The sequence below is a fragment of the Clupea harengus genome, chromosome 24 (assembly GCF_900700415.2).
Source record: "Clupea harengus chromosome 24, Ch_v2.0.2, whole genome shotgun sequence".
Lineage (NCBI taxonomy): Eukaryota > Metazoa > Chordata > Actinopteri > Clupeiformes > Clupeidae > Clupea > Clupea harengus.
Window position 1 is genome coordinate 10075186 of NC_045175.1, and position 27500 is coordinate 10102685.

The 27500-nt window shown below is 44.3% G+C and overlaps 4 protein-coding genes across 13 annotated transcripts in view; 2 read left to right on the forward strand and 2 right to left on the reverse strand.

The window, feature by feature from the left end:
• Positions 1–5114, forward strand: part of ugp2a (UDP-glucose pyrophosphorylase 2a) — a 15886-nt gene extending 10772 nt beyond the window's left edge. For all 4 annotated transcript variants that reach the window (XM_012838022.3, XM_012838023.3, XM_012838020.3 and 1 more), the window contains exons 5-10: positions 1145–1278; positions 1604–1901; positions 2233–2430; positions 3369–3611; positions 3857–3961; positions 4356–5114. In XM_012838022.3, the coding sequence (XP_012693476.2) occupies positions 1145–1278; positions 1604–1901; positions 2233–2430; positions 3369–3611; positions 3857–3961; positions 4356–4463 (1086 nt within the window). In that variant the 3' untranslated portion in view covers positions 4464–5114. The remainder of the gene's footprint in view (positions 1–1144; positions 1279–1603; positions 1902–2232; positions 2431–3368; positions 3612–3856; positions 3962–4355) is intronic.
• A 2369-nt stretch (positions 5115–7483) lies between these two features.
• On the reverse strand, positions 7484–22767 carry spast (spastin). Its single transcript, XM_042703428.1, is given in 19 exon segments — positions 7484–7962; positions 8536–8576; positions 8900–8970; positions 9195–9274; positions 9609–9651; positions 10047–10126; positions 10398–10454; positions 10456–10490; positions 11383–11458; positions 11847–11918; positions 12523–12597; positions 12851–12944; positions 13429–13571; positions 13946–13980; positions 14013–14142; positions 15076–15159; positions 16087–16169; positions 16488–16571; positions 22238–22767. Coding segments are annotated over 19 exon segments (1758 nt in total). The 5' UTR covers positions 22587–22767; the 3' UTR covers positions 7484–7836.
• Positions 22768–22785: 18 nt separating this feature from the next.
• Positions 22786–24608, forward strand: dpy30 (dpy-30 histone methyltransferase complex regulatory subunit). Of its 3 annotated transcripts, none has more exons than XM_031562572.1 (5): positions 22786–22858; positions 23437–23477; positions 23629–23676; positions 23815–23966; positions 24364–24608. In XM_031562572.1, the coding sequence occupies exons 1-5, from the start codon at positions 22849–22851 to the stop codon at positions 24434–24436; spliced, it is 324 nt and encodes a 107-aa protein (XP_031418432.1). In that variant the 5' UTR covers positions 22786–22848; the 3' UTR covers positions 24437–24608. The 3 variants fall into 3 exon arrangements, with proteins under 3 accessions (XP_031418432.1, XP_031418435.1, XP_031418433.1); XM_031562573.2 differs by lacking the exon at positions 22786–22858 and adding an exon at positions 22921–23088; XM_031562575.2 differs by lacking the exon at positions 23629–23676.
• Positions 24609–24688: 80 nt separating this feature from the next.
• psen2 (presenilin 2) overlaps positions 24689–27500 on the reverse strand; it is an 11078-nt gene continuing 8266 nt past the window's right edge. For all 5 annotated transcript variants that reach the window (XM_031562566.2, XM_031562567.2, XM_031562564.2 and 2 more), the window contains one exon: positions 24689–26404. In XM_031562566.2, coding sequence (XP_031418426.1) covers positions 26249–26404 — 156 coding nt within the window. In that variant the 3' untranslated portion in view covers positions 24689–26248. The remainder of the gene's footprint in view (positions 26405–27500) is intronic.

Below are 27500 nucleotides of genomic sequence, written 5' to 3' on the forward strand. Positions count from 1 at the left end.
CAGTAAAGAGCCAAGCTGGTACAGAGCCATGCTGTGTAAATCTCACTTCCCAACACCTTACACACACACACACACACACACACACACACACACACACACACCTTACACACACACACACACACACCATCGAGTCCAGCAGCTTGGCTCACTCCCCAACACCTTAAAGGATCTCACTCCCCAACACCTTAAAGGTAGTTTCTTCCTTCTGTGCTCAGTTAAACTGTATCTGGATCAGTTAAATTATATCTGGATCATTTAAACTGTATCTGGATCAGTAAAACTATATCTGGATCAGTTAAACTCTATCATATTAAACTATAAACACAGGTCTCAGCTGGACCGTTTTGCAGACAAATATTGCATATGATGGAGACTGTGAGCTTCGATCGGTTCGATTTCATGGTTATATTTGTCTGTGTTCTCTTGCCATGATGCCAGTTTGTGTTTGCCCAAGCATGAACATTGATTTTCCACCCCCCTAAAGGACCTTTGGTCAGGCTGCTATGTTTGCTATGAGAGGCTGATCAACTTTGCCCTTTAAACGGTCTAAATATGTTTTATGCTTATTGCTTATTCTTTTCATGCCATAAAAAAAACCAAGTAGATATTTTATGATTGAAGAGCAATTAGTGTTTTCTTTTATAGTTTTGATTGTTTTAAAATAGATTTAATGTATTTGTTGAGCATCCTCAGTGAGCTGACTGAGACTTAATTGAGTGGGAGAGGAGGAGTGTAGAAACTGTAATCCTCTTGCCAATGGAGGGCTCCCTCTAGTGGTCAAATCATTCATTTTTTTCTGCATGAGGGCCTTATGAGAGGCACCTCTGGTTGTCATTCAGGATTAGTAAGATGGCGCCATTTTGCAACATGAAGCACTTTGGGGCTGTATCTAAAGATGCTTAGATAGTGCCACGTAAAGGCATTCGTTCATAGTCATTCATTCGTTCATTCATTCATTCATTCTCTATCTTTTCTCCTCTATGCCTCTTCTTTCATTCTTTGCTTTTTGCTTTGCCCCTCTTTTCTTCTCTCTCTCTCCCTCCTTCTCTCCCTTTCTCTCTCTCTCTCCTTTTCTCTCTCCCTCTCCCTCTCCTTCTCTCTCTTTCTCTCTCTCTCTTTTTCTCTCTCTCTCTCTCTCTCGCAGCACTTGAATAAGACGTACAATGCAGACGTGCCGCTGGTCCTAATGAACTCCTTCAACACGGACGAGGACACCAAGAAGATCCTGCAGAAGTACACCCACCACCGGGTCAAGATCCACACCTTCAACCAGAGCAGGTACGGTAAACCTCAGTCTCCACAAACACACACACACACACACACACACACACACACACACACACACACACACACACACACACACACATAAGGGGTGTGGGTAGACCTTCACTATAAGGTATAAGGGGTGTGTAGACCTTCATAGTGAAACAAAACACTGCACACCTCCTTGGCCTTCTCTGAGTAATGACCAATCTACCCAGGCCTACACTCTGAACACACGCACCCCCACACCCCCACACACACACGCACAAGTGTAATGTAATGTATGTAATACATATAGAAATGTATATAAACATTGTGATGGATTTATTTCCCCCCTCAGATACCCACGCATCAACAAAGAGTCCCTTCTGCCCATCGCCACCAACCTGGGGCTGACGGGGGAGAACGCGGAGGCCTGGTACCCGCCGGGCCACGGCGACATCTACGCCAGCTTCCACAACTCGGGCCTCCTGGACCAGCTCATCGCCGAGGGCAAGGAGTACATCTTCGTGTCCAACATCGACAACCTGGGCGCCACGGTGGACTTGCACATCCTTAACCACCTCATCGCCCAGCCGGCCGACAAGCGCTGCGAGTTCGTCATGGAGGTCACCGACAAGACCCGCGCCGACGTCAAGGTGACCTGAAGAGGGAACGTTTTTTTAGAGGAGTTAGTAGGTTTTCGGCTTCGACCGGAAAAGTTTTAAGCAAACGGAATGGATAGGATAACGACCGATTAATAATTATTAATCGCTTTGCCACAGATATATGTAGTGATTAAAATAAAATGTGTTATTTGTGATATATATATATATATATATCGTGCTAGTGAGATATTGACCAGAAGTGCACAAGAGAGCTAGTGTGTGGGTATATATGAGGAAGTGTACAGGCTTAACCGATAAGACCCCTGCACCCAAAAAGGAACTACATACACGCTAACTTACTGTTTCCGTCCGGTCCTTACAGGGTGGTACGCTGACTCAGTACGACGGAAAGCTGCGCCTTCTGGAGATCGCCCAGGTGCCCAAGGCCCACGTGGACGAGTTCAAGTCCGTCACCAAGTTCAAGATCTTCAACACCAACAACCTGTGGATCTCCCTGCCCGCCATCAAGAGGCTGCAGGACCAGAACGCCCTCGACTTGGAGATCATCGCCAACCCCAAGGTGAGAGGCGGCATTTACGGTCCTATCTATACCTATATGTATATACAAAAATCCATGTTACAAAGTGCTTCACAGAAGCAGCAAAAAAAAAAAAACACAGTGTGACGGACCGAGCCTCGGTTGCCGTCAACATGTCTCGGTTTGGCCCCAAAAAGCTCAGAGACAGAGTGAGGGTTTAAATATAACATTATTCTGGAGAACTGCTAAGCCTCTCAATAGGCAGAGGACAAAAAGCAGGAGTCTCCAGGAATATCACCTGCTCAGCCTCTAAATGGGGTAGAGGACAACATGCAGCAGTACAATCTCTATTAAAATACCTGCTATGCCTCTAAATGGGGTAGAGGACAAAAATCAGCAGTAAACATAAGGGTGCACATACCTGACTTGACTAGACTAACTGAACAAGACAGAACAATGAAGATATATACACCTGGCGGCCAGCACCATTTTTACACACGGGGGGTAGACACAAACACTAAACAATACACAATGACAAGACAGACCCCGAGACACGAACATAGCATTTCTTCAGATTATAAAACAAAGAGATAACTATGTAATAAAATAATGTCTGAAAGGTTTGTAAAACCAACCACTTTATTTTTCATGACCCCTCTGCCAGTCTAGGCAATTAGCGGTCTCCATGAGGTGGATCCAATTGCAATCAGTTTTTTTGGTTTTGTTTTAATCTCTGTTTTCGTTTAAACATGTGCTTGCAACCTAGTGTATTTACACCTTTAACCGGCTGGTTGCTATTGCCAGAAATTAGATTATGATGAGTAATAAATCCATTTTTGACTTATTGATGAGTCATTTTTTAGTAGAGGTCATTATTTTCCTAATCTGGGAAGGGGATAAGTAGATCAGTTGAAGATCTTTAGGGAATAATCATCCACATATGTTTCCCCCCTCCCTCTCTCTCTCTCTCTCTCCTGCAGACCCTGGACGGCGGTCTGAACGTCATCCAGCTGGAGACGGCGGTGGGCGCGGCCATCAAGAGCTTCGACAACGCGCTGGGCATCAACGTGCCACGCAGCCGCTTCCTGCCGGTGAAGACGAGCTCCGACCTGCTGCTGGTCATGTCCAACCTGTACAGCCTGGACGCCGGCTCGCTCACCATGAGCCCCAAGCGAGAGTTTCGCACCACGCCGCACGTCAAGCTGGGCAGCTCCTTCACCAAGGTAACGGCGGATGGGTGACGCCAGGGTGTAGTCGACGGTGTTGGGGCTGGGGTTGGGTTGGCAGAGATGGCAGCAACTCTTACTTAAGAAGCTGTTATGGCATTTTGTTGTGTACCTGTCAGAGCAGAAATATAAACAAGTACAAAATCTCCTCCTTTCATGATGCAAAATCTGTGGTCACATACTTTATGCCTTTTCTCTGCATTAAAGTGCTGTTTTGGACTGTGTGTGTGTGTGTGCTACAGGTTCAAGACTACCTGAAGAGATTTGAGAGTATACCAGACATGCTGGAGCTGGACCACCTGACGGTATCAGGAGACGTCACGTTCGGAAAGCAAGTCACCCTCAAGGTAACGTCTGTCCTCAGAGCACTGCTACCTTAGGTTTGAGATTAATGTTTAGAAGACACCCCTATATATAAACTTCATCAGTTGGGCGTCCAATGAAGACACCCCTATATATAAACTTTATCAGTTGGGAGTCTTATTAAGACACCCTATATATAAACTTTATCAGTTGGGAGTCCTATGAAGACACCCTATATAGTATTTATCAGTTGGGAGTCCTATGAAGACACCCTATATAGTTTCTATCAGTTGGGAGTCTTATTAAGACACCCTATATAGTTTTTATCAGTTGTGAGTCCTATAAGATGTATCTGTGCGATATTAGGATAGCACTTGGTAGAACAAGTTGTAATGTAATTTTCTTTGTCTCGTTTGCCGTCTCGTGTCCTCTGTCCAGGGAACTGTCATCATTATCGCCAATCACGGAGACCGGATTGACATCCCTGCCGGGGCGATGCTGGAGAATAAGATAGTATCAGGAAACCTGCGCATCCTCGACCACTGAGGTCGTCTTGGCAACGAAGACGAGAAACCAAGCATACAAACGGCGCAAAAGATGCAAATCACAGCAGTTCTACAATCATGACCCAACGCGCCAGCAACCACTTCCTGTGTCAGCAACAACTTCCTGTGTGTCTTGACCTTTTAGGGTAAAGGAAGTCCTTTGATGTTTGTATCTGTTTCAACAACCCAAAAAAATCCGTTAGATTAGCTGCCCTGAAAGAAATGTTCAGAGTTGGCCCAACGACAACAACAAAGCGAGCTTTTTCTATACTGTTGTTGCGAGAAGTGTTATAATGGCTTTGAGGAAACGGGGCCTTCGTTTGTTTGTTTTCGTCACACCTCGAACCTCGCAATAATAATCGATTGGTAGTCTTCGAGTCTGTTACGCCTGTAAGATTGAACAAGACTACCTCTGAACGCTTGCTCAGGCGCCAGTTCCTCCAGGAACTGAGTGTGTGACCCAGGAAGTGAATGAATGAATGTGTGAATGAAAAGTTTGACCTCTGCTGTAACAGGCTCCCCTGTCCCCAACCTGCTGACTATATTTCTTCGAGCTCGATCGGAGCTCAGTGTTGTTACAAGGCTTCCCGGCAACGCCTCCTGGTGCCTGAGTTCATTGTGACATCAATAAAGGTGCAATACATGGACTCAACATTCTGTCCCTGAGTCAGTGTGGTGTTCTTGACCAATAACAGCTGCTGTTAAGATCAGGCAGTCGTCGTTTCAAATTACAAGTGAACTTGTGTTACGAAACAAGAGATATTTACATAACATCCAGTTACTTTTGTAGAGGAACTGTCTAAAAAATCATGTTCAGCTTGAATGAGCTTCCACCTAAATTAGAACACTGATTGAAAGAAAATCCACCATTGGCAAAACAACTGGCACACGAAAAAGACAGACACAGACTACATCGTTTATAGATTTATTAGAATACCATGCTTGCTTACATACCTTCATACCGGCATTTTAAGGCATATTCGGTACCCACAACTTTACAATCATATCGCACATTCTGAGAGACAAAAAAAAAAGAGATTGAAACCGTACACAACACACACATACATTTACACTTCACTTGTTATACTAGACTTAAGACTAGTCCTTGGGAAGACTCGACAGTGGTTTTAAAAGAGCAGTCGGAGCCTGCCGAGGGTGTGTTTAAACTGCAGGAGATCAAGGGTGTGTTTGCATCAAGTTTCAAACATGGAAAATATTTACAGAAAATATTAGAGCGAGCACAAAATGACAGTGTTTTGTCTGGTTACTATTCTGCTGATCGGAGTGATTTTAAATGATGGTTTTGGTACTTGCCCCAAGTACAGAGGGCCAGATTTGAGTATCACTTTACAATTCCAACTATCCTTTTTTTTTATTGCGTTCTGTTGTATTGAAACATTAAGGGAAGCTGTACAAGCAAGCACGATGGAACGTAATAAATAAGAGCAGCATGAATGAATAGATCACTCAGTAGCACACACACACACTTGTCTTTACTGAATATTACACTGGTGTGTCTTTCATACTAAGGCTGAGACTAGGCGGGGGGGGGTAAGGTCCCAGATCCATGAGTCCACACAGTCCTGGCGATATCAGCTGTTAAGTTAAGTGTGCGCGTTTTAATTTAATATGTGGACAATCCCAGATTTTGTATTTTATTTATATACATCACATATTTATTTGAAGATCAGTTACACTGTTTAGCCATTTAGATTTAATTTGTGCCCAACTTCCCTTGTCAACTGAATTGAAACACAACAGATTTTACAACTCTGAAACACACACACACACACACACACACACACACACACACACACTTCCTATTGGATGGGATGCTGCAGCTAGCTGAGGTCTACTGTAAATGGCTCTAATATCTAAGTGCTGTCTGTTCCACTGCATGCACTGAAACCACTGTACACTGTACACAGGTGAGTCTATGGGTTTCTACTATGCAAACAATAGAGTAGAAAATAATAAAAGTATCTGGGTTGAAAATCCTCTTCAAACATGCTACAATGCACCGTGTCCCCTAACCAATCACAGCAAAGCATTCTGGTCTGTGTAGTCTTTTGGTTTATATTTCGGTTAGGCTCACTCACAGCAAACTGCACTCCGTAAACAGAAACACTAACTAGGCTAAAGTCATATTATGCAGGAAGCACTTGCAAAAAAAAAAAAAAAAAAAAATGTCACTCGAAACATGGATTTCAGCTTGGGATCAGAGAGGGAGACGTTTCCTCAGTTGGCACAATATTCCAGTATGTCTCCGTGGTAAAAACGTCTCTACCCCTCTATGGCTACATCCCCATGTATTCTGCCTGTGCAGGACCAGAGCCAGAAGAATCTGCACTTGAGAAAGCGCATCTATCAGGTATAAAGAGATTTTGCCAAACCACTTCATGACTCCACGCCAAAACGCACCGTCAACAATGTGCACTTCCGAAACATCTACTGTGCTCTAGCAGCTCAACACAAGGCGATCCGATCACAATGATGTTCACCCACATTTATGATTAGGAGTTTTCATTTCGGACTCAGAACCGGGACGTGCCAGGACTAGACCCCTCCGTTTCCACCCAGGCGCTAAGGCACTGAGGCTAGGGTCCGGAGTGGAGAGCTCACAGAGCTGTGCTAACGTCTACTAGATGCACCGGTACTTGCATAAAATCTCTAGCACACTTAAGTACCTTTGCTTGGATGTCAGAAGTTAAGCATACACAGTCAAGCCTTTTTTTTGCACACTGCCATCAGCTAACCTGGCACGAAAGGGCTAGCACACTGAAGGACCCTTGCTTGCCTTTTTTTTTTTTTTGCACACTGCTATCAGCTAACCTGTGTGTGTGCCTCATCAGTTTGAATATATTCCATTGGAATGGGTGGCGCAGTCAAGATCACTGTGTTGCAGCTTTCGATTTTTGCAGTAAGAGGAAGAGGAAGGCAAGCCATTTGCACTCTTCGTCTCACCCGTTGGGATTGTCTGCGTTTGAGGCGTTTTCCGAGGAGCGCAAGGAGTTTGATTTAGAAGGGTAGGTTCAGCTTTAACAGTGAACAGTTATAAATATTATTCACAATAAAACATATTTCTGTGTGCTATGTTTGTTTGTGTGTGTGTGTGTGTGTGTGTGTGTGTGTGTGTTCAACTGGAGTACATTTTGGAATAAGCTGTTAAATGTTTGAAAAAGTCCAAACCACCTCCCTCTCTCTTTCTCTCCTTCTTTCTCCTTTTTGTTTTCCTTCCACCTACCACGTTTTGATTGTTTTTTTTTTTAAACAAAGCATTCTCTCTCTCTCTCTATCTTTCTCTCCTGCCGGTCTCCGTCTCTCCATCACGCTGCCCCCTAGGGGTAAGGGCACACATCAGCAGGGTCAGAGGGTCAGACGGCGGTGGTGTCCCCGTACTCCTGGTTCCAGCGTACGTACTGCTCCAGGGTCTGTGGGCTCACGCTGTGCTTGATCCTCTTCAGGGACTCCACAAAGTCTCTGTAGCAGATGTTCCGCATCTGGAGTGGGCCGCACCGTAGAATAGAATAGAAAAGAAAAGTCTTTATTGTCATTGTATCTGCATATAATGGAATTTGGAGCGCTGCTCCTGTTGGTGCCACGAGGGACAACATATAACACAACAATAATACAAGTAGCTAAAAAAGCACCACAGGGACATATTACATTTCACACCAAACACTTTCACATCTGGAACAATTGACCACCATAACAGGACATTTTACAAAAACACAACTGACCATTATATTCTCACAAAGTCACTAAACCTGATAGGTATCTGTAGTGGGGCGCATTAACAGGGAAATCTTACTTTTTTTCCCTAACATATTTTACATGACAGTTTGAAGAATAGGGTATATTTATTTTTAGTCATTTGCATATTAACAACAATTAATATGTAATTCACTAATAAATTCCTTTGTTATGAATAAGGACATCATCTACACAGGGACCTCACTTACTATGTGTCACATTGCTCACACACACACACACACACACACACACACACACTTGATATTTTACACTTAAACATTTGAAACAAGACATTTAGTGGGCGAATGTTGTAGACTGACCTCGTTTGCAGACATGTTTCTCACTTCATCTGGTCGTAGCTCTGAAACAACAGAGGAAGTTTGACTTTAACACAAGATCTGTACTAGAACATCTGACTGTGTTAAACTTGGACTGAAAAAAGTAATAGCCGATATGAATAATATCTAGGGCCAAAATAAAAGTCAATTTAATCGATTGAATAAGACAGAAATCTAATACTACTAAATGCAGCGTGTTGGCAGAATACGTGTAATGAAAGAGAAGATGGCGAAGAAATGGTCCATCCACGCACAGTGTGTGTGTGTGTGTGTGTTTGTGTGTGTGTGTGGTGTGTGTGTGTGTGTGTGTGTGTGTGTTTGTGTGTGTGTGTGTGAGAGAGGTCACCTCGAATAGGCCCAAGGGCAGCATCTTTAGCTAGTGACGTCAGGTCACTTCCTGAGTAGCCGTCGGTCAATCTGAAACACACCGCAAAACCCATTAAAACGGCAAACACACATGCTAGCAGATATAGATTAGTAAACCTTACATGGTGGCATGATATTTCACTCATCAGAGGGCCATACAGACACTGAACAGGGAGCCGTAGACTCATCGCCATAGAGACGAAAAAGTGAAAGCTCTTGATGGAGCTCTCGACTGCGGACACCTGACTGACGCTTGACATCTGATTGGACGTTACCTGGCGAGTTGGGACAGCTCCTTCTGGGTGAGCGGGTGGCCATGTTTCCCGAGAAGATTCTTCAACAGTTTCAGCCGTGTCTGTGAAAACCACAATGAAACCGACTTGAATTAAAACCCAAAGCAAGCAGCTGTAATTACACGGGTGGGCGTTTAGACTGCCGCAAGGGAACGTATAGAATGTGTAGCATAATACAGTATAGAGAAGGAAGATGGGCTGAGATGCGACCAAAAGATATATGAATATAAAGCAACTGGAGCTGAATTTCAGAGCAACATCACTATGAACACACTGCAGAGAGGAAAAGGGACTAAACCCTATTTATAGCTTGGGTCTTATGTACCTCCTCCTCCTCCTCTTCCTCCTTTAAAAACACACAAACAAACAACAAAAACAACAACAGCAAACACATACCTCTTCAGTTGGTAACGCCACGTAGATGCGCTTGGCGAATCGCCTATGGACAAGACAGAGTGCTTCCATGTTAGAAAAAAGATCAATGTATATTTATTAAGATCCCAGAAACAACCGCAAATGTCAATCCTGTATTCATTGTTTGTCGATGTTTACATGTCCAGGATGCATAGGTAGCACACAGACACTGTATCCTTTCCTATTTATTTCATATATTTACATATATATAATATTAATATATACATTTAATATAAGCAGCTAACGCATATACACAGTGAAGAGTTCAAATATACTCCCACACATTCTGAAGTATACAAGTATACAGTACATCAGAACACGGTTGAATTCAAAGAGAAAGAGACAGACACATATAGAGAGAGAGAGAAGGGGGGAGGGATGGAAAGAGGGACGGGTAAAGGTGAAGCTCTTCCCCAGTACCTGAGAACAGCCTCATCCAGCTCCTGAGGCCGGTTAGTGGCCCCCATCACCAGCACCCGATCATCCCCACTCGACTGCACCTAAACACACACACACACACACACACACACACACACACACACACACACACACACACACACACACACACACACACGCATAAGAAAACTGACGGTATTCCAACACCCCAGCACTCACTAACCACTAATAATAAAGTAAATGTTATTTTTGTCTTTCTAATTTTGATAAGCTACTAATATTACTCATCTATTACTTCACGCACACACTGACACACACACACACACTGACACACACCCCCATCAAACACACTGACACACCCCACCAAACACTTACCCCATCAAACTCGATGAGGAACTCCGTTTTGAGGCGCCTGCTGGCGTCGTGCTCGCCCCTCTCTCCTCTCACACAGCAGACTGTCAATCTCATCTGCAGATCACGGCAGACATTAGTGATCACTCCTTAAACTGATCACGGCAGACATTAGTAATCACTCCTTAAACTGATCACGGCAGACATTAGTAATCACTCCTTAAACTGATCACGGCAGACATTAGTAATCACTCCTTTAACTGATCACGGCAGACATTAGTAATCACTCATTTAACTGATCACGGTAGACATTAGTAATCACTCCTTTAACTGATCACGGCAGACATTAGTGATCACTCCTTAAACTGATCACGGCAGACATTAGTAATCACTCATTTAACTGATCACGGTAGACATTAGTAATCACTCCTTTAACTGATCACGGCAGACATTAGTGATCACCTCTTTAATTGATCACGACAGACATCAGTAACCACTCCTTTAACTGATCACGGTAGACATTAGTAATCAATCCTTAAACTGAGACTTCCTCTGTTCTAGTCAGAGAAGCTGACGAGTCTTTATGTAAAGCCGTGCTCTCCCTCCCTTGATGCGCATCATCATTGTAAATAAAACCCTGTTCCTGATCTTTCTACCATTGCCTGAATGAGTCTCCATCTATCTGTGGTACAAAATGAATTAAATCTGCTGTAAACCCTTACCCAACGACTGTAGAAAGCCGCCAGTGGCAATTATGCTGAGCTCTGTCTTAATTCAAATCAGTGCATTTCAATTAGGGTATTCTGCCACAAGCAAAGTGTCTCTTACTGCCTTAGGACTTAGATATTACACTTCCTCAGACACTCGTACTGATAATTAATGTAGGCCATCCTCGTCTGCCTTCTACTAAAGAAAGAAAGAAACCGAAAGAGAGATAGATAGATAAACAGGACGTGGGTGAGCGAGAGAGAGACAGAAAGAGAGAGAAAAAAAGGAAAGAGATGCTTACCAATGAAGATAATTGATGGCTGTAGTTCCCTGGCCACAGCAAACAGAGCTCTAACCAGCTTCTCTCCTTCTCCTACCTATAGATCAAACAGAGAGAGAGAGAGAGAGAGAGAGAGAAAGAAAGAGAGAGAGAGAGAGAGAGAGCCTTAGTCTCAGTGTTTTGCATTGACATCTGTTAAACAGTGCAATATATATGTTGTTAAAGACATAGTGGGACAAGAGCATTGCTGCAGTTGCAACTTCATTTATTTCACCATAAATAACGTGCCTATAAAGCACTGATGTATTTAACACATAATGTAGAGTTCCACAGATTCCCATCAGGGAAGAGAAGTTACACTGTGTGAAACACAATGGAGTATTTTAAACATTATTCATTTATTATTTTATTATTATTTATTTGTAGTGCCTGCTATCAAACCATGGAAATAGAAATATATAAAACAGCGAGTGAAGCTGTCTTACGTATTTTGAGGTAAGGCTTGCAGCACTAATGTTGAAAAAGGTCGCGTTTGATTCCATGGCAACTGCTTTGGCCTGGTGGGATTAAAAAGAAAAAAAACAGCAGGATGGCTTTTAGCATGGATGACCAAGATTTTACATAAACGGATACACTGTACTCTTTAAACAGTATTTCCACATCTGTATTAGTGATTTACTGTGCTATGACAAACACATTTCACAGGGTACAGGGTACTACCGGGTACTACAGTCAGAATCATTCCATTATTCACAAAAAATCTCACGGTGTCTTTCAAAGGGTCCTTCAGGAACCGTATTTGTGATTCTCTGTGCTATTAGAACCTAGGGTTAGGGTTAGTGTTGTTGGTGCTTTGATAGCAAACTTCAGGAACTGTATTTGTGATTTAATGTCCCAGAATCAAACACCCCAGTTCTCTGTAGAGGAGACCCTAGGAGAGACTGTGTTGGGTTCCTGTCCTCTTTATAACCCAGTTCCCAGTTTCTTCTTCTATCATTATCGCCAACCTCATGTATGTATTATACGTCAACCTCATGTATGTATTATACGAAGATCTCGTGGTCTAATGGGACTCAATTTGCCTTTTGTTGTAACCTCATAACTCTTCTGAGTACCACCTCCTGCCTCTAATTAATGGAACTTAATTGAAAGAAATCTTACCAGCATGGTCTTGCCGTTGCCAGGAGGTCCAAAGAGGAGGAGGCCTCTAGCTGGCGCCCTGAGACCTGTAAACAACTGAAGGAGGAAAAATACAAACAAACAAACTATCGTGTAAACAACTGAAGAAGGAGATCGGCGCAAAACAAACACTGTTGAGTGATCAGACATTATGGTTTAAATACTCACAGTTAACCCTAATTGCAAGCACGCACACAAACGCACGCACGCGCACACAAACACGCACGCGCACACACAAAAACACACATGCACGCGTACAAACACGCCAGTGTGACCTCTGAGCCGTGTGACTGAAGTTCACCCCTCTCACCTCTGGCCGCAGTGCTGGGAGGATGACGATCTCCTGCAGGGCCTGCTTGGCCAAGTCCTGCCCAGCCACATCATCAAACTTCACCGAGGAGCCACTGCAGGACAACAGTGTGAGAGGTTAACTCTACAGATGCCACTCTACAGATGACACTCTACAGATGCCACTCTACAGATGCCACTCTACAGATGCCACTCTACAGATGCCACTCTACAGATGCCACTCTACAGATGCCACTCTACAGATGCCACTCTACAGATGCCACTCTACAGATGTAAACCCTTTCCAATGCATGGGCATACATGCAAGATCTAAGCAGGGGACTGAGGTGAAAACATTTATATTTGGAAGGAAGGGATCTTAGTCGAGCTTTATCAAAGTACATGTGATACAGGCGTAGGAGATTATGCCAATGAGAAAGCCCATGCTTCAGAGCTAGTTCACATATTCCACCAACGCAAAGAAGATGCAAAAAAAACCCCCAAAAACTCAAACATATGTGTGTGTGTGTGTGTGTGTGTGTGTGTGTGTGTGTGTGTGTGTGTGTGTGTGTGTGTGTGTGTGTGTGTAATAATTCTCACCTGTCCACAATGTCGTTCATGATGAGGCTGGCCAGCTTGCTGTCCACATTTTTGAAGTTCTTCATGTCTCGCTTCCTCGCCGGTGTCGACGTGGGCGTGGTCGGTTTTCCGTTTCCACGGTTACCGGACTTCCCTGCGGCCCCCTTGAGAACACACACACACACACACACACACACACACACACACACACACACACACACACACACACACACACACACACATCTTTGGTCAATCCAGGGCAGCAGACCTTCTAAGAGCCAAAACCTAAACCCTGATAGTACGGAAAAGACAATTCTGTCCCATGGCTGTGGAGCGCAAACAAAAGGGGGATCCCTGATTGGACCGTTCTCTCACCCCTGGCTGGCAGTCAACAACCTTTCACCAGGATAGAGAACTACACTTTAAAGCACTTTGAGCTGCATTGTTTTGCATGAAAGGTGCTATACAAATAAAGTTATTATTATTATTATTATTATATTATTATTATTATAGGTGCACGGTCCCTGGACTTTCTTACCCGGTGGTTGCTGGCAGTATTGGAGGCCTGTCGGGCTTTGGGGCCGGACGAGCCGCTGGCGCCGTGGGGCCGCTGGCCCCCGGAGAAGCCCCCGCCGCCGCCGCCGAGCTGGCTCCTGGGCTGGGCTTTGGGCCGAGGCTGGGCGTGGCTGCTGGGCTGGGCCATGGGCTCCCTCTTCTTGGGTACAGCCCCAGGGACTGAGCAGAGCACAGGGGGTGGCGGAGGGGCGTTGATTAAGACTCACGCAGAATCACTCATGACATTTCTATAATGTCTACTCTAGTTGAACACATTCCAACTAAAGCTCCTTCATTTATTTGGCAATGGTTCCTTGAGCAAAAAACAAATATAAGTGTTTGGAGTGCACACACAGCATCAGTATAGAGTTACCAAAGCAGGTTAGGAAACAAAAGTTCAATACTCCCTAGTGCATTTCCCTCCCTCAAACTACACAGTCCTACACATACTTGGCATACTACATAAGCCACTAGTAGGCTATGCGGGAGTTGAATGTACTGTATATGTAGTATATACTTCTTATGCTACATCACTAGTGGGTTTGAGGGTGAGCTGTGCATTTCAGATTTAGAATAAACTACATACAGTACCAGTCAAAAGTTTGGACACACCTTTAATTTTTTTTGGAAGTGTTTTCTTTACTTTTATTATTTTCTGCATTGTAGATTTATACTGAAGACATTTCAACTACGAAAGAACACATATGGAATGATGTACTAAACAAAAAAAGTTTTATCTACCATCTACAAAATAATAAAATCTTCTCAAAAAATTAGAAGGTGTGTCCAAACTTTTGACTGGTACTGTACTTTACATACTGGTACATACTGGTACATACTTTATATACTACATTGCTGTGTTTGCGTGCACTTTTTTTTGCCTGAACGAATTGCCATAAACTACACATGCATACTTTAATAAACTACATACTTCATATACTGCTATTAGGCTATGTGGGGTTTGCGTACGATGTGGCTTTTGCCTGAATGCATACTTTATGTAGGCTATGTGGGTTTGAGTGACAGTCGCGCATTTCCATACTCTACACCCGCATACTTCATATACTACATCACATATGCTGTTGGTCTGAGTGCGAGCTGTGGGTTCCCCACCTGAGTGAAGATGGCCGTTAGGGTAGGGCTGGTTGAGGTTGTCAGTGTACAGGTCTCCCTGAGAAGGCCCTGAGCGCAGCGTGGCTACGGAGGAGGGGGGGGGGGAACAGCACACCCAGGACAGGAGGAGGAACAGAAACGGGAAACCATGAGAGGAAGAGAGGAAAGGAGAGGAGAAGAGGCGGGGGAGGGCGGGGACCAACCACCAACCACCAACCGGCAACGTAAAAAGAAGCAAGCAGTGAGGCCAAGTAACCAGAAAATAAAAACAAATAAATCAACAAATAAATTATAGACAGCAGAAGAGTGGAAATGGATGCTAATATTATGCTAATTCATGCTAATGTTAGCCATGCAATGCTTTGATTCAGTTTAAGAGCAAGCTGTGTTGAGAGGGTTCGGACCCTTGTGTGATAATCCAGTTCCTAAATTTGTATCTCCGGATTCTGTGCACTTTCATAATTTTAACTCGAGTGTGCAACAGACCCTCGAGAACGGGAGAGGATTCACGTAGCTCGCAGCAAGCTGGGAGGCAACGACAACCGACTCAACACGACAGAGTAAAATTTCACATCGAGCCGAGGCTCTGAATCATCAAGAAGAGGAGCAGGAGGAAGGAAATAGAATCGTTCCACATTCCCAGAATGCTTGGCGCCAGCCATCACCGAACAACCTATGCTACTGAGTGGAGCTTTATAACCTATATATAGTCTATATACATGGTACATATAATCTATATAGTCTATTTATACATTCCAGCACTTCTTTCTACCGACTCGTCTAGTCAAGACCCTGATGCCACTGTCTAAAAAACTGAAGTCGGTTTGAGCTACATGGCGTAAAAATGTCCTGTTTAGACCACTCTGCCTTGTTCAAAACCAGCATCCCATGTGATGGCGCATGATCCATGAAAAGCCAAATTCATCCAAGCAGAGGAGCTGTGACTTCGGCGCGGGACGGCACACGGACCAATCAGAGGACGTGTTGCTGAGGCGTGGCTAACGGTCTTACCCAGAAGCTCCAGCGGTCCCTGGACATGAGGAGGTTGGTGTTCATCTTGGTCTGCAGACGGCGGGATTTCTCGGCCTTCTCCCCTGGGGTAAGAAAACAAGACACAGAAAACACATGTGACAAAGTACTGACACTGACACGAGGCCAGAATCAAGAAGCAACTGGACTTCTGTGAGAAAACAAATCTGCCTAAACACCTCACTTATACAATCTAGGTACCTGGTTTCACCCCATAAACATTTCTACAAAAACATTACACAGAAGTGATACAGTTATACAGACGTACACTAGTTCAGTAATTACACTATTCCTTGTGCTTTTGATCCAAAGGCCCTCTATTGGAGAGGGTTTAACTAACCATTTCCTGTCCAAAGTTCTCGATTGGAGAGGGTTTAACTAACCATTTCCTGTCACCTCAATGGCGATCCCCTTCTCAAGCTCCGCGATGCCCTTCTTGTACCACTGGACTGCTTGTTCCTTAGGGCCTAGAGAACCCGCAGAAGTGACAAGTTAGAACAGCCATGAATATAACAGAAAAGAATACACATTTCAATTGGGCATAAGAGGACAACTTTTGTCAAAAGACCGACAGAAAAGAGTATGTGTTTGAGCACATCAGAAGCATCTGCCAAAAACAGCAGAAAACCAACACATGTTACGATTGCATAACATAACAAGTTTAAGCCAAAATCATGACACAAACCACCCATTATACAATATTGCAGCTGTGCATCACTGTTGAGGCATAACTGCAGTGCACTGTAAGGCAACACTGCTGTATCACTTTTTTGTTATTACACAACACGCTTTCAATGCAGCTCACAGCTGCCCGTGTTTAGTGTTGGGAAGACGCCCAAAAGCAACTGTCAGGTTTTTGGCGGCGTGCTACGAAACAACCGCACAATGACGCTGCAAGCGCGGCTTAAAATGGATTAAAAATTCCGGCTTTTTCAACTGCGTGAGGACGGACGGAGAGTCTGAGGGAGCGAGATCCAGCCAAGCCCCGGCAGTCCTCGTGACTTAACCCTCTCAGAGAAAAACCCAAAGGGGTGATGTGAGGTGACTTGTCCTTGTGACTTAACCCTCTCGGCGAAAAACCCCAAGGGGAGATGTGAGGTGACTTGTCCTTGTGACTTAACCCTCTCAGCAAAAAACCCCAAGGGGAGATGCGAGGTGACTTTGGGTCTGTTTTGGCTTTTGAGTATACTACATATGCATACTTTACATACTACAGCGCTACCAGAATTTAAAAACAAGGAGACTTGGGAGATGTGAGGTGACTTGGCCAAAGTCTTACGAAGACCAGACTCACGTCTCACCAAGACAAGTGTGTGTGTGTGTGTGTGTGTGTGTTGTGTTTGCACATCAGCAGTCAGTATCCTACCAGGGATAAATATTTGAACAGCTGCACTCACACACATCCCATCCCATCGATTAATCTCACTTGGGGGACAGGAAACAAAACTCAGGTTTGCTCCTACCAGCGAAGAAGACACCCCTGGAGTCTCCAACCCACCCCACCCTCACACACACACACACACACACACACACACACACACACACAACACACACACACACACACACACACACACACACACACACACACACACACACTTTATGGTGAACGTACTTATGATGCTACGGTTTGAACAGACCCACCCAAACCCTAAATGAAGGGGAGGCCTCTATAATGCCAGAGACAGCATTCTCCACACGGGCCCATGGACAGAGTGAGAGGGTCCTTTGTCTCAGTGTGTGTGTGTGTGTGTGCGTGTGTGTGTGTGTGTGTGTGTGTGTGTGTGTGAGAGACAGAGAGAGGGGGGAGAGAGTGAGTGTTTGTGTGTGTGTGTGTGTGTGCATATCTGTTTCTGTTTGTATGATTATGAGTTAGTGAGTGTGTGTGAGCGTGTGTGAGTGTGTGTGTGTGTGTGTGTGTGTGTGTGCGTTTGTATGTGTGTGTGTGTGTGTAAGTATACGTGTTTGTGTGTGAGTGTGAGTGTGTGTGTGTGTGTGTGTTGGTGCGTTTATGTGTGTGTGTGTGTGTGTGTGTGAGTGAGAGAGAGAGAGAGAGAGAGAGGGAGAGAGTGAGTGTGTGTGTGCATATCTGTTTCTTTCTGTTTGTATGATTATGAGTTAGTGAGTGTGTGTGTGTGTGTGTGTGTGTGTGGAGATGACCCTCTGGAGGGAGAGTGGGGCCCTGCAGCCTCTCAGCTCTTTGTTCTGTGATGTCACAAACCACAGACCCTCACTACCAAAATACAATGGGACTCCACAGTACAGCGATTAGGCTAGTGGCGCTCTCTCTCTTGTTGTGTGTGTGTGTGTGTGAGAGTGTGTGTGTGTCTGTGTGTGTGTGTGTGTGTGTCGGAAAGAGCTTTGGAGGAACTTCCTGAAATCAAATTATCTGGGAAGTGAGGACTGTATCGAACATTTCCTTAATTTCCGTTATCATCTGGATACCAGTTGACAGTCTAGCGCTGTCTACAGTAGGACTGATTCCGACATCAGGCACAGTGAACAGCTACATACAATAATCATTAACGCACTTTCAGTGTTCTTAGTTATTGGGTCATGAGGCTCCATGCCCAAGGCAAGAGATCAAGCAGGGTGCCTGTGTGTCTGTCTGTGTGTGTGTGTCTGTGTGTGTCTGTCTGTGTGTGTGTGTGTCTGTGTGTGTGTGTCTGTGTGTGTGTGTCTGTGTGTGTGTGTCTGTCTGTGTGTGTGTGTCTGTGCCTGTGTGTGTGTGCCTGTGTGTCTGTCTGTGTGTGTGTGTCTGTGTGTGTGTGTCTGTGTGTCTGTCTGTGTGTGTCTCTGTGTGTGTGTGTCTGTCTGTGTGTGTCTGTCTGTGTGTGTCTCTGTTTGTGTGTGTCTCTGTGTGTGTGTGTCTGTGTGTGTCTCTGTGTGTGTGTGTGTGTGTCTGTCTGTGTCTGTCTGTGTGTGTCTGTCTGTGTGTGTCTGTCTGTGTGTGTCTGTCTGTGTGTGTCTCTGTTTGTGTGTGTGTGTGTCTCTGTTTGTGTGTGTGTGTGTGTGTGTGTGTGTGTGTGCGTCTCTGTGTGGGTGGGTGAGAGTCTCTGTGTGGGTGTGTGAGAGTCTCTGTGTGGGTGTGTGTAAGAGAGAGAGAGAGAGAGAGAGAGAGAGAAAGAGAGTCAGCATGTTTGAATTCCTGTGACAAAGCATGACTGCATACGAGTGTCGGCCTTTCGTTGCCAGGACACACATCTGCACGCAACACTGTTGAGCATGAGATGGTCGTTCGGTCATGACCTACATTCAACCTTCATGCTATGGAACACCTCTGTTTGTTGATACTATAGAAAACTGCTTCAGTGAACACATTGACAGCCCAACTAATGCACACAATTATTTCGGACTGTCCCTGAAAACTGTACTGAGGACACCGTTACCATGGAAATGCCGGCTAAGGCTATCCGCTAGGCTACATAATTAACCACAGTGATTGGTCAGAGGGAGTGGGTGGCAAGGGGGGGGGGGGAACAGACCTTGACAGAAAACACAATCTTTTAACCAAAGGAAAAACATGGAGAGGGTAAATAAGGCTGATCGCTGCCTAATCCACAAGCCTGGCCTGGGAGAGAGTTTGAAGGAGTAGGTGGGATGGGGGGGGGGGGGGGGGGGGGGGGGGGTCTTTCTCAGGGGTTACTGACGAATGTCCTCCGCTGACGACACGGTCCTCCGCCTGGGATACTGGAGACGGTATGAGGCTGTCCACTATAACCAGCGGTTGAGTTGCTGAGGGTAAGAAAGTCAAGAGGGATGGGGGATGGTCTGCCTAGTCTGTTCACAGTTACGCAGTGACTACCAGACAGTATCAGCACTAATCCAAAGGGGATAGTAGATTTGCATGGGTGATGGCTTTTGTCCACATTTCTTTTCCAGGGGGGGATCGTATCCCCCGCATCCCCCCTCAACTCGGGGCCCTGGCTACATCATGAACCATGAATAGCATCAACTATTGTATGTATATATGTATGTGTGTGTGTGTGTGAGAAAGAGAGCGAGAGAGTGTGTGTGTGTGTGTGTGTGTGTGTGAGAGAAAGAGAGCGAGAGAGTGTGTGTGTGTGTGTGTGTGTAAGAGAGCGAGCGAGCGTGTGTGTGTGTGTGTGTGTGTAAGAGAGCGAGTGAGAGTGTGTGTGTGTAAGAGAGCGAGTGAGAGTGTGTGTCTGTGTGTGTGTGTGTGAATGTGTGTGTGTGTGTAAGAGAGCGAACGAGCGAGCAAGCGTGTGTGTGCGTGTGTGTGTGTGTGTGTGTGTCTGTAAGAAAGCGAGCGAGCGTGTGTGTGTGTGTGTGTAAGAGAACAAGCAAGTGAGAGTGAGTGTGTCTGTGTGTGTGTGTGTGTGAATGTGTGTGTGTGTGTAAGAGAGCGAGTGAGAGTGTGTGTCTGTGTGTGTGTGTGTGAATGTGTGTGTGTGTGTGTGTGTAAGAGAGCGAACAAGCGAGCAAGCGTGTGTGTGTGTGTGTGTGTGTGTGTGTCTGTAAGAAAGCGAGCGAGCGTGTGTGTGTGTGTGTAAGAGAGTAAGCAAGTGAGAGTGAGTGAGTGAGTGAGTGAGTGTGTGTGTGTGTGTGTGTGTGTGTGTGTGTGGAGGGGTGAGGAGGGAAACATTTTCCACTCTGCTGCAGACAGGAACAATCCCTGTCATGGTGCATCAGTCCGCTGACGCCCAGCTATTGATCCCCCCCTTACAATCACGCGGCTGCCGAGGCCCCAGAGATGAGCACCACCACCGCTCACGTACGCCTCGCTCCCCCGCTTCCTCCCACACATTCACTCACACTCACTCCCACACATTCATTCATTCACTCACTCACTCTCTCATCATCCTGTAATTCCTGTGTTTTTATTGGGGTTCTTGGTGTATTCTTCACTGAAAAAAGCTAAAGGTAGTACATACAACAAACTCCATCTCCAGGCCCAACTGTTGCACAAACTACCTCTTTCTGTCTGTATGTATGTGGCCTACATTAATCAAACCCTAGAGAAATAGTGGCTCTATCCACTTGCTGATTCGATTAAATACTTTGTTGAAAAGGTTTGTTTTGATCTGCAGGACTGTATATGGAGCCAAATACTGGCAATGCAGATGGAACAGTATAATCATAACAGTGGCTTGCCTCAAGTGGGATACAGCTTGATGAAATTCTTTTCTGGGAAATATTCAGACATTACAGAGGAAGATACCAGTGCTGCTACAATAGTCCTGCCACCGTTTCTGTCTGGCATCACAACATGGAAACCATTGGGTTGGCAGAACCAGTTTTGCTATCCACGTATGTAAGTTGGTTCGGCATGCAACGGTGTTTGGTAGGGAAAATGTTGGGTAACAGATAAATTCATGTTAAAATGCGGTCCAGTCCTTGTCTTAGTACACGCCAAGGGGACCTATGAGAAGACTATATAGTTGCTGCCGAATTTGATTCAAGCTCTCCTTCGCTCGTTTAGTGGGGCGGAGCGGCAAACATTGAATAGTGTGTTTACAAACAGTGACTGACAAATCCTACTCATTCTGACTTAAAAGGCCCTGACCGCAACAACGTCTACCTCTTCTGGCTGGTTCTCACTGTTCACGTAAACGGGAGTCGAGTGGATTTCGGCCAGGCAGTGGAACTTGAGCACCACACTAAAAAGAACGACTTGGTACGCTTCATTCGTACTAAAGAGCCGTTGAAAAAAATCGGACAGTTCGCGAAAGTAACTTCACTTTCACCAACTCAGTCACTCCAGGCTTTTCACCAGTGATGACATAAATACCTGTGCATCTGTCATTGTGTGGTCTAAGGACGCATAATACGACGCAGTGTTACTTTACCGTTAAATAGACAGTTCTCATAAACAACTGACGACATTAATTTACTCTTTGCAATGCTATACTTTCAAAAAGTAGAAGAATACTTTTTTCAGCATGATCTGTACGAATTGCATCCGCTTCCCTAGCAAAGGAAGATCTAGTTCTTCAAAGGAAACAAGATTGTGTTTCAGTGTCTTACCATTCTGTTAACACTGGCTAGCTAGTTTAGTCTACTCATGTGATGTGTGTGTTTATGAGCACAGGAGCGCGAGCTGGGTAGTCAGATCATGGTTACCATTCAAACTACATGCTAGTGACAACAAGAAAGGGGACAAAAAAAAGCCTACCTTTTTCATCTTCGTCTATTTTGAGTGCAACTGAGATGTATTCGAAAGCTTGTTTGTGGTAATTTCGAATTTGCTCACTGGTGACATCGTGCTCCTTGGAACTCTGATCCTCTAGTCGTTTCGGTCTTGCCGCCATAGCATGGGGTATCCGCTTAAAAAGCCAGACGAAGACTCCCCCAAAATTCAAAGCTAAGATTCTTACAAAATTAATGAACGCCAGTACTGGGGCTGAAAGGTAGTACAGTTTCCGCTTATGAGGCGGCACCTGATTGCAGGTGTCGCCGTCGGGCGAGGGCCCCGTTTCGGCTATTCCCTTTTTCTTTCTGCCTCTTCCTCCTGTAGAACTCATTCACCTGACTCGGAGTCGTCTCCATAACATAACTGGCTACACTTTTAATAAATGCTGTGCTTGACAGACGTCCTCACAGCTTGTAGTACTCAGTTCCAAATGCCACAACCATGTTCAAATCCTCCGCTGCACCTTGGATTGTTGTGCTGCCGTACACACAGAAAGCGGAAGCAAATTCTGTGACGGACAATCTTACGGAAGGTGTACAGGTCACGTGACCACAGTCAACGTAAATTGCGTAGAAACCAAACCAACAACAAATATGGCAGACGGTGAGTGGGTTGTCCCTTTAAAAACATATTTTGTGCGTTTCGGTTCAATTTTTGGTTGATGTTGTATAGTGTAGTATTACTTTTTATTCATACTGCAAGTGGTCAAATATTTTTCGGGGCAGCATTGTCGCTATCTTCCCTCAAATGTTGTAGTTTGCTTCCCTGGATAGCAATGCGAGCTAGCAGGCTGATGAAGTTAGCCCATTGAATCCCGCCAGCTTGGAGTACAGGCAAGTGAACTGGTTAGCCAGTTAGATAGCTAGCTAACAGACTTGTTAGCCTGGTTAGGCAAGTCTAACTAAGTCTTTAACATGCAGTCTCCGGGGATTCAGTTTTGAAATCATGCCAAATTGTATGTCTGCGAGAGCTAAACTGGCGGACTGGTTGACCTTTCTATTCCTAGTTAAGTTGCTAGCTAGAGTTATTCAGCTAGCCTGCTAAGCTAACAGATGGAGCGAAAGTAGACTAACGTTATTCATTACCCGAAGTGAAGTGGTAGTGTCAAGTTGTTCATTCTTTGTATATGTGTACCCATATTTGTATTGTTTTCGCTTACAACCAACTTTTTGTTTTTACAGATCAAACAGACGCCGATCAGAGCATGGAGGGCAGCACACCGGTAGGAACATTTAATTCCCCGAAATGTAATGCTTGGGATTCTGCCTAATGTTAGGTTGTCGTCCACCTAAGTACACACAATCACCCGGTTGACCCCTTTTGATTGTAGATACCATTGTAAATTGTGTCTTACTTGGTACTGTGGTGTTTAGGTGGCAGAGAACCCTCATGCAGAATATGGGTTGACAGAAAACATTCAGGTGAGGTTTAGCAAGCCCTTCAAGTGCTGGCAGAAGTATGTGATCAGATATAGCCTTCATGTGGTGTAGTGCGCGCTGTGTTTTTATATGCGTGTTGTGGAAGTTTTTTCATTCATCCCTTTTCTGTCGCAATTGCAGAGGATAGTGGAAAACGAGAAGACGCACCACGAGAAGACGGCAAAACAGAAGCTGGACCTGCAGACCCTACAGACGCTCCCGACGCGAGCATACTTGGATCAGACGGTGGTGCCAATTCTCCTGCAGGGTCTGTCTGTGCTGGCTAAGGAAAGGTATGTTGAAAAGCCGATTGTTACAGTACTGCCTCTATTTTCATTCCACATAGGAAACATAAGACGGTGGAGAGATCACTCAAAATATTTTTTTGTTTTCATTTCTGATCAAATAATTTCTCAGCTTCCATTCCACATTTAAAGGGAACATATAGTACACTAGACACACGATCGCTCAACCATACTGTCATACTAATTCAAATTATTATTAAAATAAGTTGGTGGCGGTCTCATTGTAAAGATTTTTTTTTTTCGTTCTCTAATGAAACAATTCATCATAGTTTATTTCAACGTAAATTTTAAAGGGAAGACACCGTACCACATGACCTTGTTAAGCAGTAGTAGCTGGTCCAGCACTTACAACTTCTTCCTTGTCTTTGTTTCTCTTCAAATCTAGACCTCCACAACCTATCGAGTTTCTCGCCGCATTCCTTCTGAAGAACAAGTCGCAATTCGAGGATCGGAATTAACATGGAATAGGATTGGAATTCATTGCTGAATAAAACTAGATGACTGAGTGCTATTATTTTTGGTTTGGTTTTGATTGACGAGTGACCAGTTCCTTCCAGACTGTGTGGTAGTTTTTTTTTCTTTTTCTTTTTTTAAAAATCTAAATAAAAGTTTGTCTTTTCTTCAGAAGTACTTTCTGTGTTCTAGATTGTTATTCCGAGAATCATAGGTGATACAGCAATTACAAAATAAGTGGACAGATTCTCTAAATGTATAATACACGTGAGTAACAATTTATTCCACCATATTATACTTAAAATCATCACAAGACGGACAAAAAGGAATGCCCCATGACGGGCCGCTTCATCTGCAACAAGTAAGTGTTTGGATATAAAATCAATTAAAATATTACACCTTTTTATTACATTCTATAAAATATATATAATTCCTCTTCGATACAAAGTCTACATGCTCTCAAAGTTAAAGCACTCTGTTCAAACAGTAGATTGCCGTTCTAAGATACAGGGGTACCTTTTGTTACTGTTTCTTTTCAGATGCAGACCAGACCTTGCATTTCCCTGTTAGCTTGGTAGCCTTTAGCTTTCAATAAGAGCCTTCTCAGCAGCAAACCTGAAAATGAGGTGAATTAATCCTTGTAGCTACTGGAAAAAAATAGAATTGAATGAACAAAACAAAAAAGCGTCAGGAAAAGGGTTTTGTATATTCCAATGTCACACTGATTGAATATATAGGTCAGTTGAGATGTCGCTCTTGTAGCCAATACTGAACACAACGAGAAACAATGACGTAAAACAGGTGGTTTCTTCGTTGCGGTTTGGGTTGCTTACAATTAATGGATATTTCCTTCAGAACCGGTCCCCAACCATGAGCCCTGACTAGGTGAATGGACAACAAAACCTACGCAATCGTGAGGTTTCTGACTGGAAGTGTATCCAGACGTAAGGTGGAATACACCAGTCAACCTCGATTTCTCTGAAAGTGAATCGACTTCACAAAGTGTACAGTGAGGAGTTTCATAGCTTAGCAGTCTGAGCTGTTATGGTGTCATAAATATTCAGTTGTTGCAATGTATACATTTGTCACGATGGGAGGTTCTCTATGGCATGAAGCTACAGCGAGGTAAAGTTTTTTTAGTACGTCAAGTTAGTAAATTCCTAATAAAATCACTGATGCTACAGATTAGAGGGCCATCACAAGGAGCCAGGAGGAGGTAGAGGCGACTTTCACATTTCTTAAATAAGAAACGCGGCTCTCTTAAAAAGAGAGAATCCTCTTTTTTTTTAACACCCAAGAAGAGAAAGAGGGAAGCAGACATGTCATAGTTTGGAAACTTGAAGGTCACATTGTAGTGTCACAATCCATTTACATGAGTGTTGGCAAGCGAGACTGTTAAGTTGCGTAAGCGGTAACACCAGAAGGAATTTATATTAATGCCTTATGTGTTGCAGCTACATCAGGCGACCAGAACATTTCTTTCAATCTGATGAAGAAAAGTGAGTGTATATATTATGGCACAACTTATTTGTTTCTTTTTTGAGGGAAGGAAGGAACCCATAGCAGTGCTCAACACCGAGACGATTCCTATTCTCAGGCCTTCCCAACTCCCAGAAAATGCTAGTTCACGTATTTAAAAAAGAAAAAAATGCCCCAAGTCAGTCAGGGAGGAAAAAATTAAATAAAAAAAAAAGTCACGGCAAGCCACGAGACAGAACACCAGTGCCTCGTGCGGACTCTTTGGGGTGACTTAGAATCAGTCCCATAAAGCACACCACACGCGTGCACGTTGTTGACCTTTAAGGCTGCAGGGGGGGTCATATGTAGAATTGATGAGCGGCGAGGCTGTCCATGAAGGGCCTCACCAGGTTGTCTGTGGAGAAGTAGAAGATCAGGCCGAAGGTAATGGAGATGGGCAGCGCGGGCAGAGCCTTCTTAAAGATGGCCAGCAGCAGGAGAGTCAGGCAGAGACCCTGAGAAACAACAACAACAATAAACTCATTAGACAACACTAAACAACAACAACTCTCATTAAGTCGTTTTTACATTTGATCTGGACTCGATCGTTGTGGAGTGTACAAGTCAAATTTTAGCACACTCATTTTCACCTGATAGACAAGACGCTTAACTGATCAAATGGCTGTGTCAATTGTGACACCATCCTGCCTTTGCCCCTGCACTTTACTAAAACACAATGTTTAAAGATGACGTATTGTGCTTTTTACCTTTCCTTTAGTGTGTTATATAGCTTTTTGTGCTTGTAATCGGTCTGCAAAGTTACAAAGCCCAAAGTACACACCAGAGGGAGTAACTCTTCCACAGGAACCACTTTTCAACTACCAGAAGTGTTTGGCACACCCCCACACAGCAACTACTGGAGGCCTGGAAGAGTTTGTTAAGTTTCGCAGCCATGTTTTTGTAGCCAAAGCATCTCGAGACAATTAAAAAAAAATTGGCGCAATAAAAATTAAATTGAATTGAATGGCGATAGAGAAGATTCTGTGTTGTGAGGGGAAATATCCTTTGTATGCTCTGCCAAAAGGTAGAACAACAAAGAAGTCAGTGGTTGAAATTAATTTGTTACCACCACTGTTCCAAACATTGTGCTGTGTGCCCCGGCGCTTCACGGACGACTGCTTAAAAAACCGCGCGCAGTATGACGCTAGATATCCGCAGCTCTAACTCCTGAAGGATGGGCAAGTTCCAACTTTCCGGTTCAGGTTCACCATTTGTAAGCATGCATTATTATTCCCGGATTTGTGATGTTTAAAACAAACAAGGTAGCTATTACGAGTGCTCAAGTGTAAAGGCTCAGCTGTAGGCTTCTCAGCTTACAAGGCTAACTTGCCAACTACTCTTGCTAATCAGCTGCAGGCCCTTTTTTTAAACCTAAAATTACAGGATACCGTTACTCCTACGAACCACTTTGGCAGCTGCTCAATCACAGCACACTGGGCTTATCGGAAGCTTGGGCTTAAAGACACAGGAGCTCTAACAGAGTGTTTTAGACGGAGGGTGAATAGAGATGTACAGCATGAGAAAAATGTGTTTTTGGACCACTGTATGTAA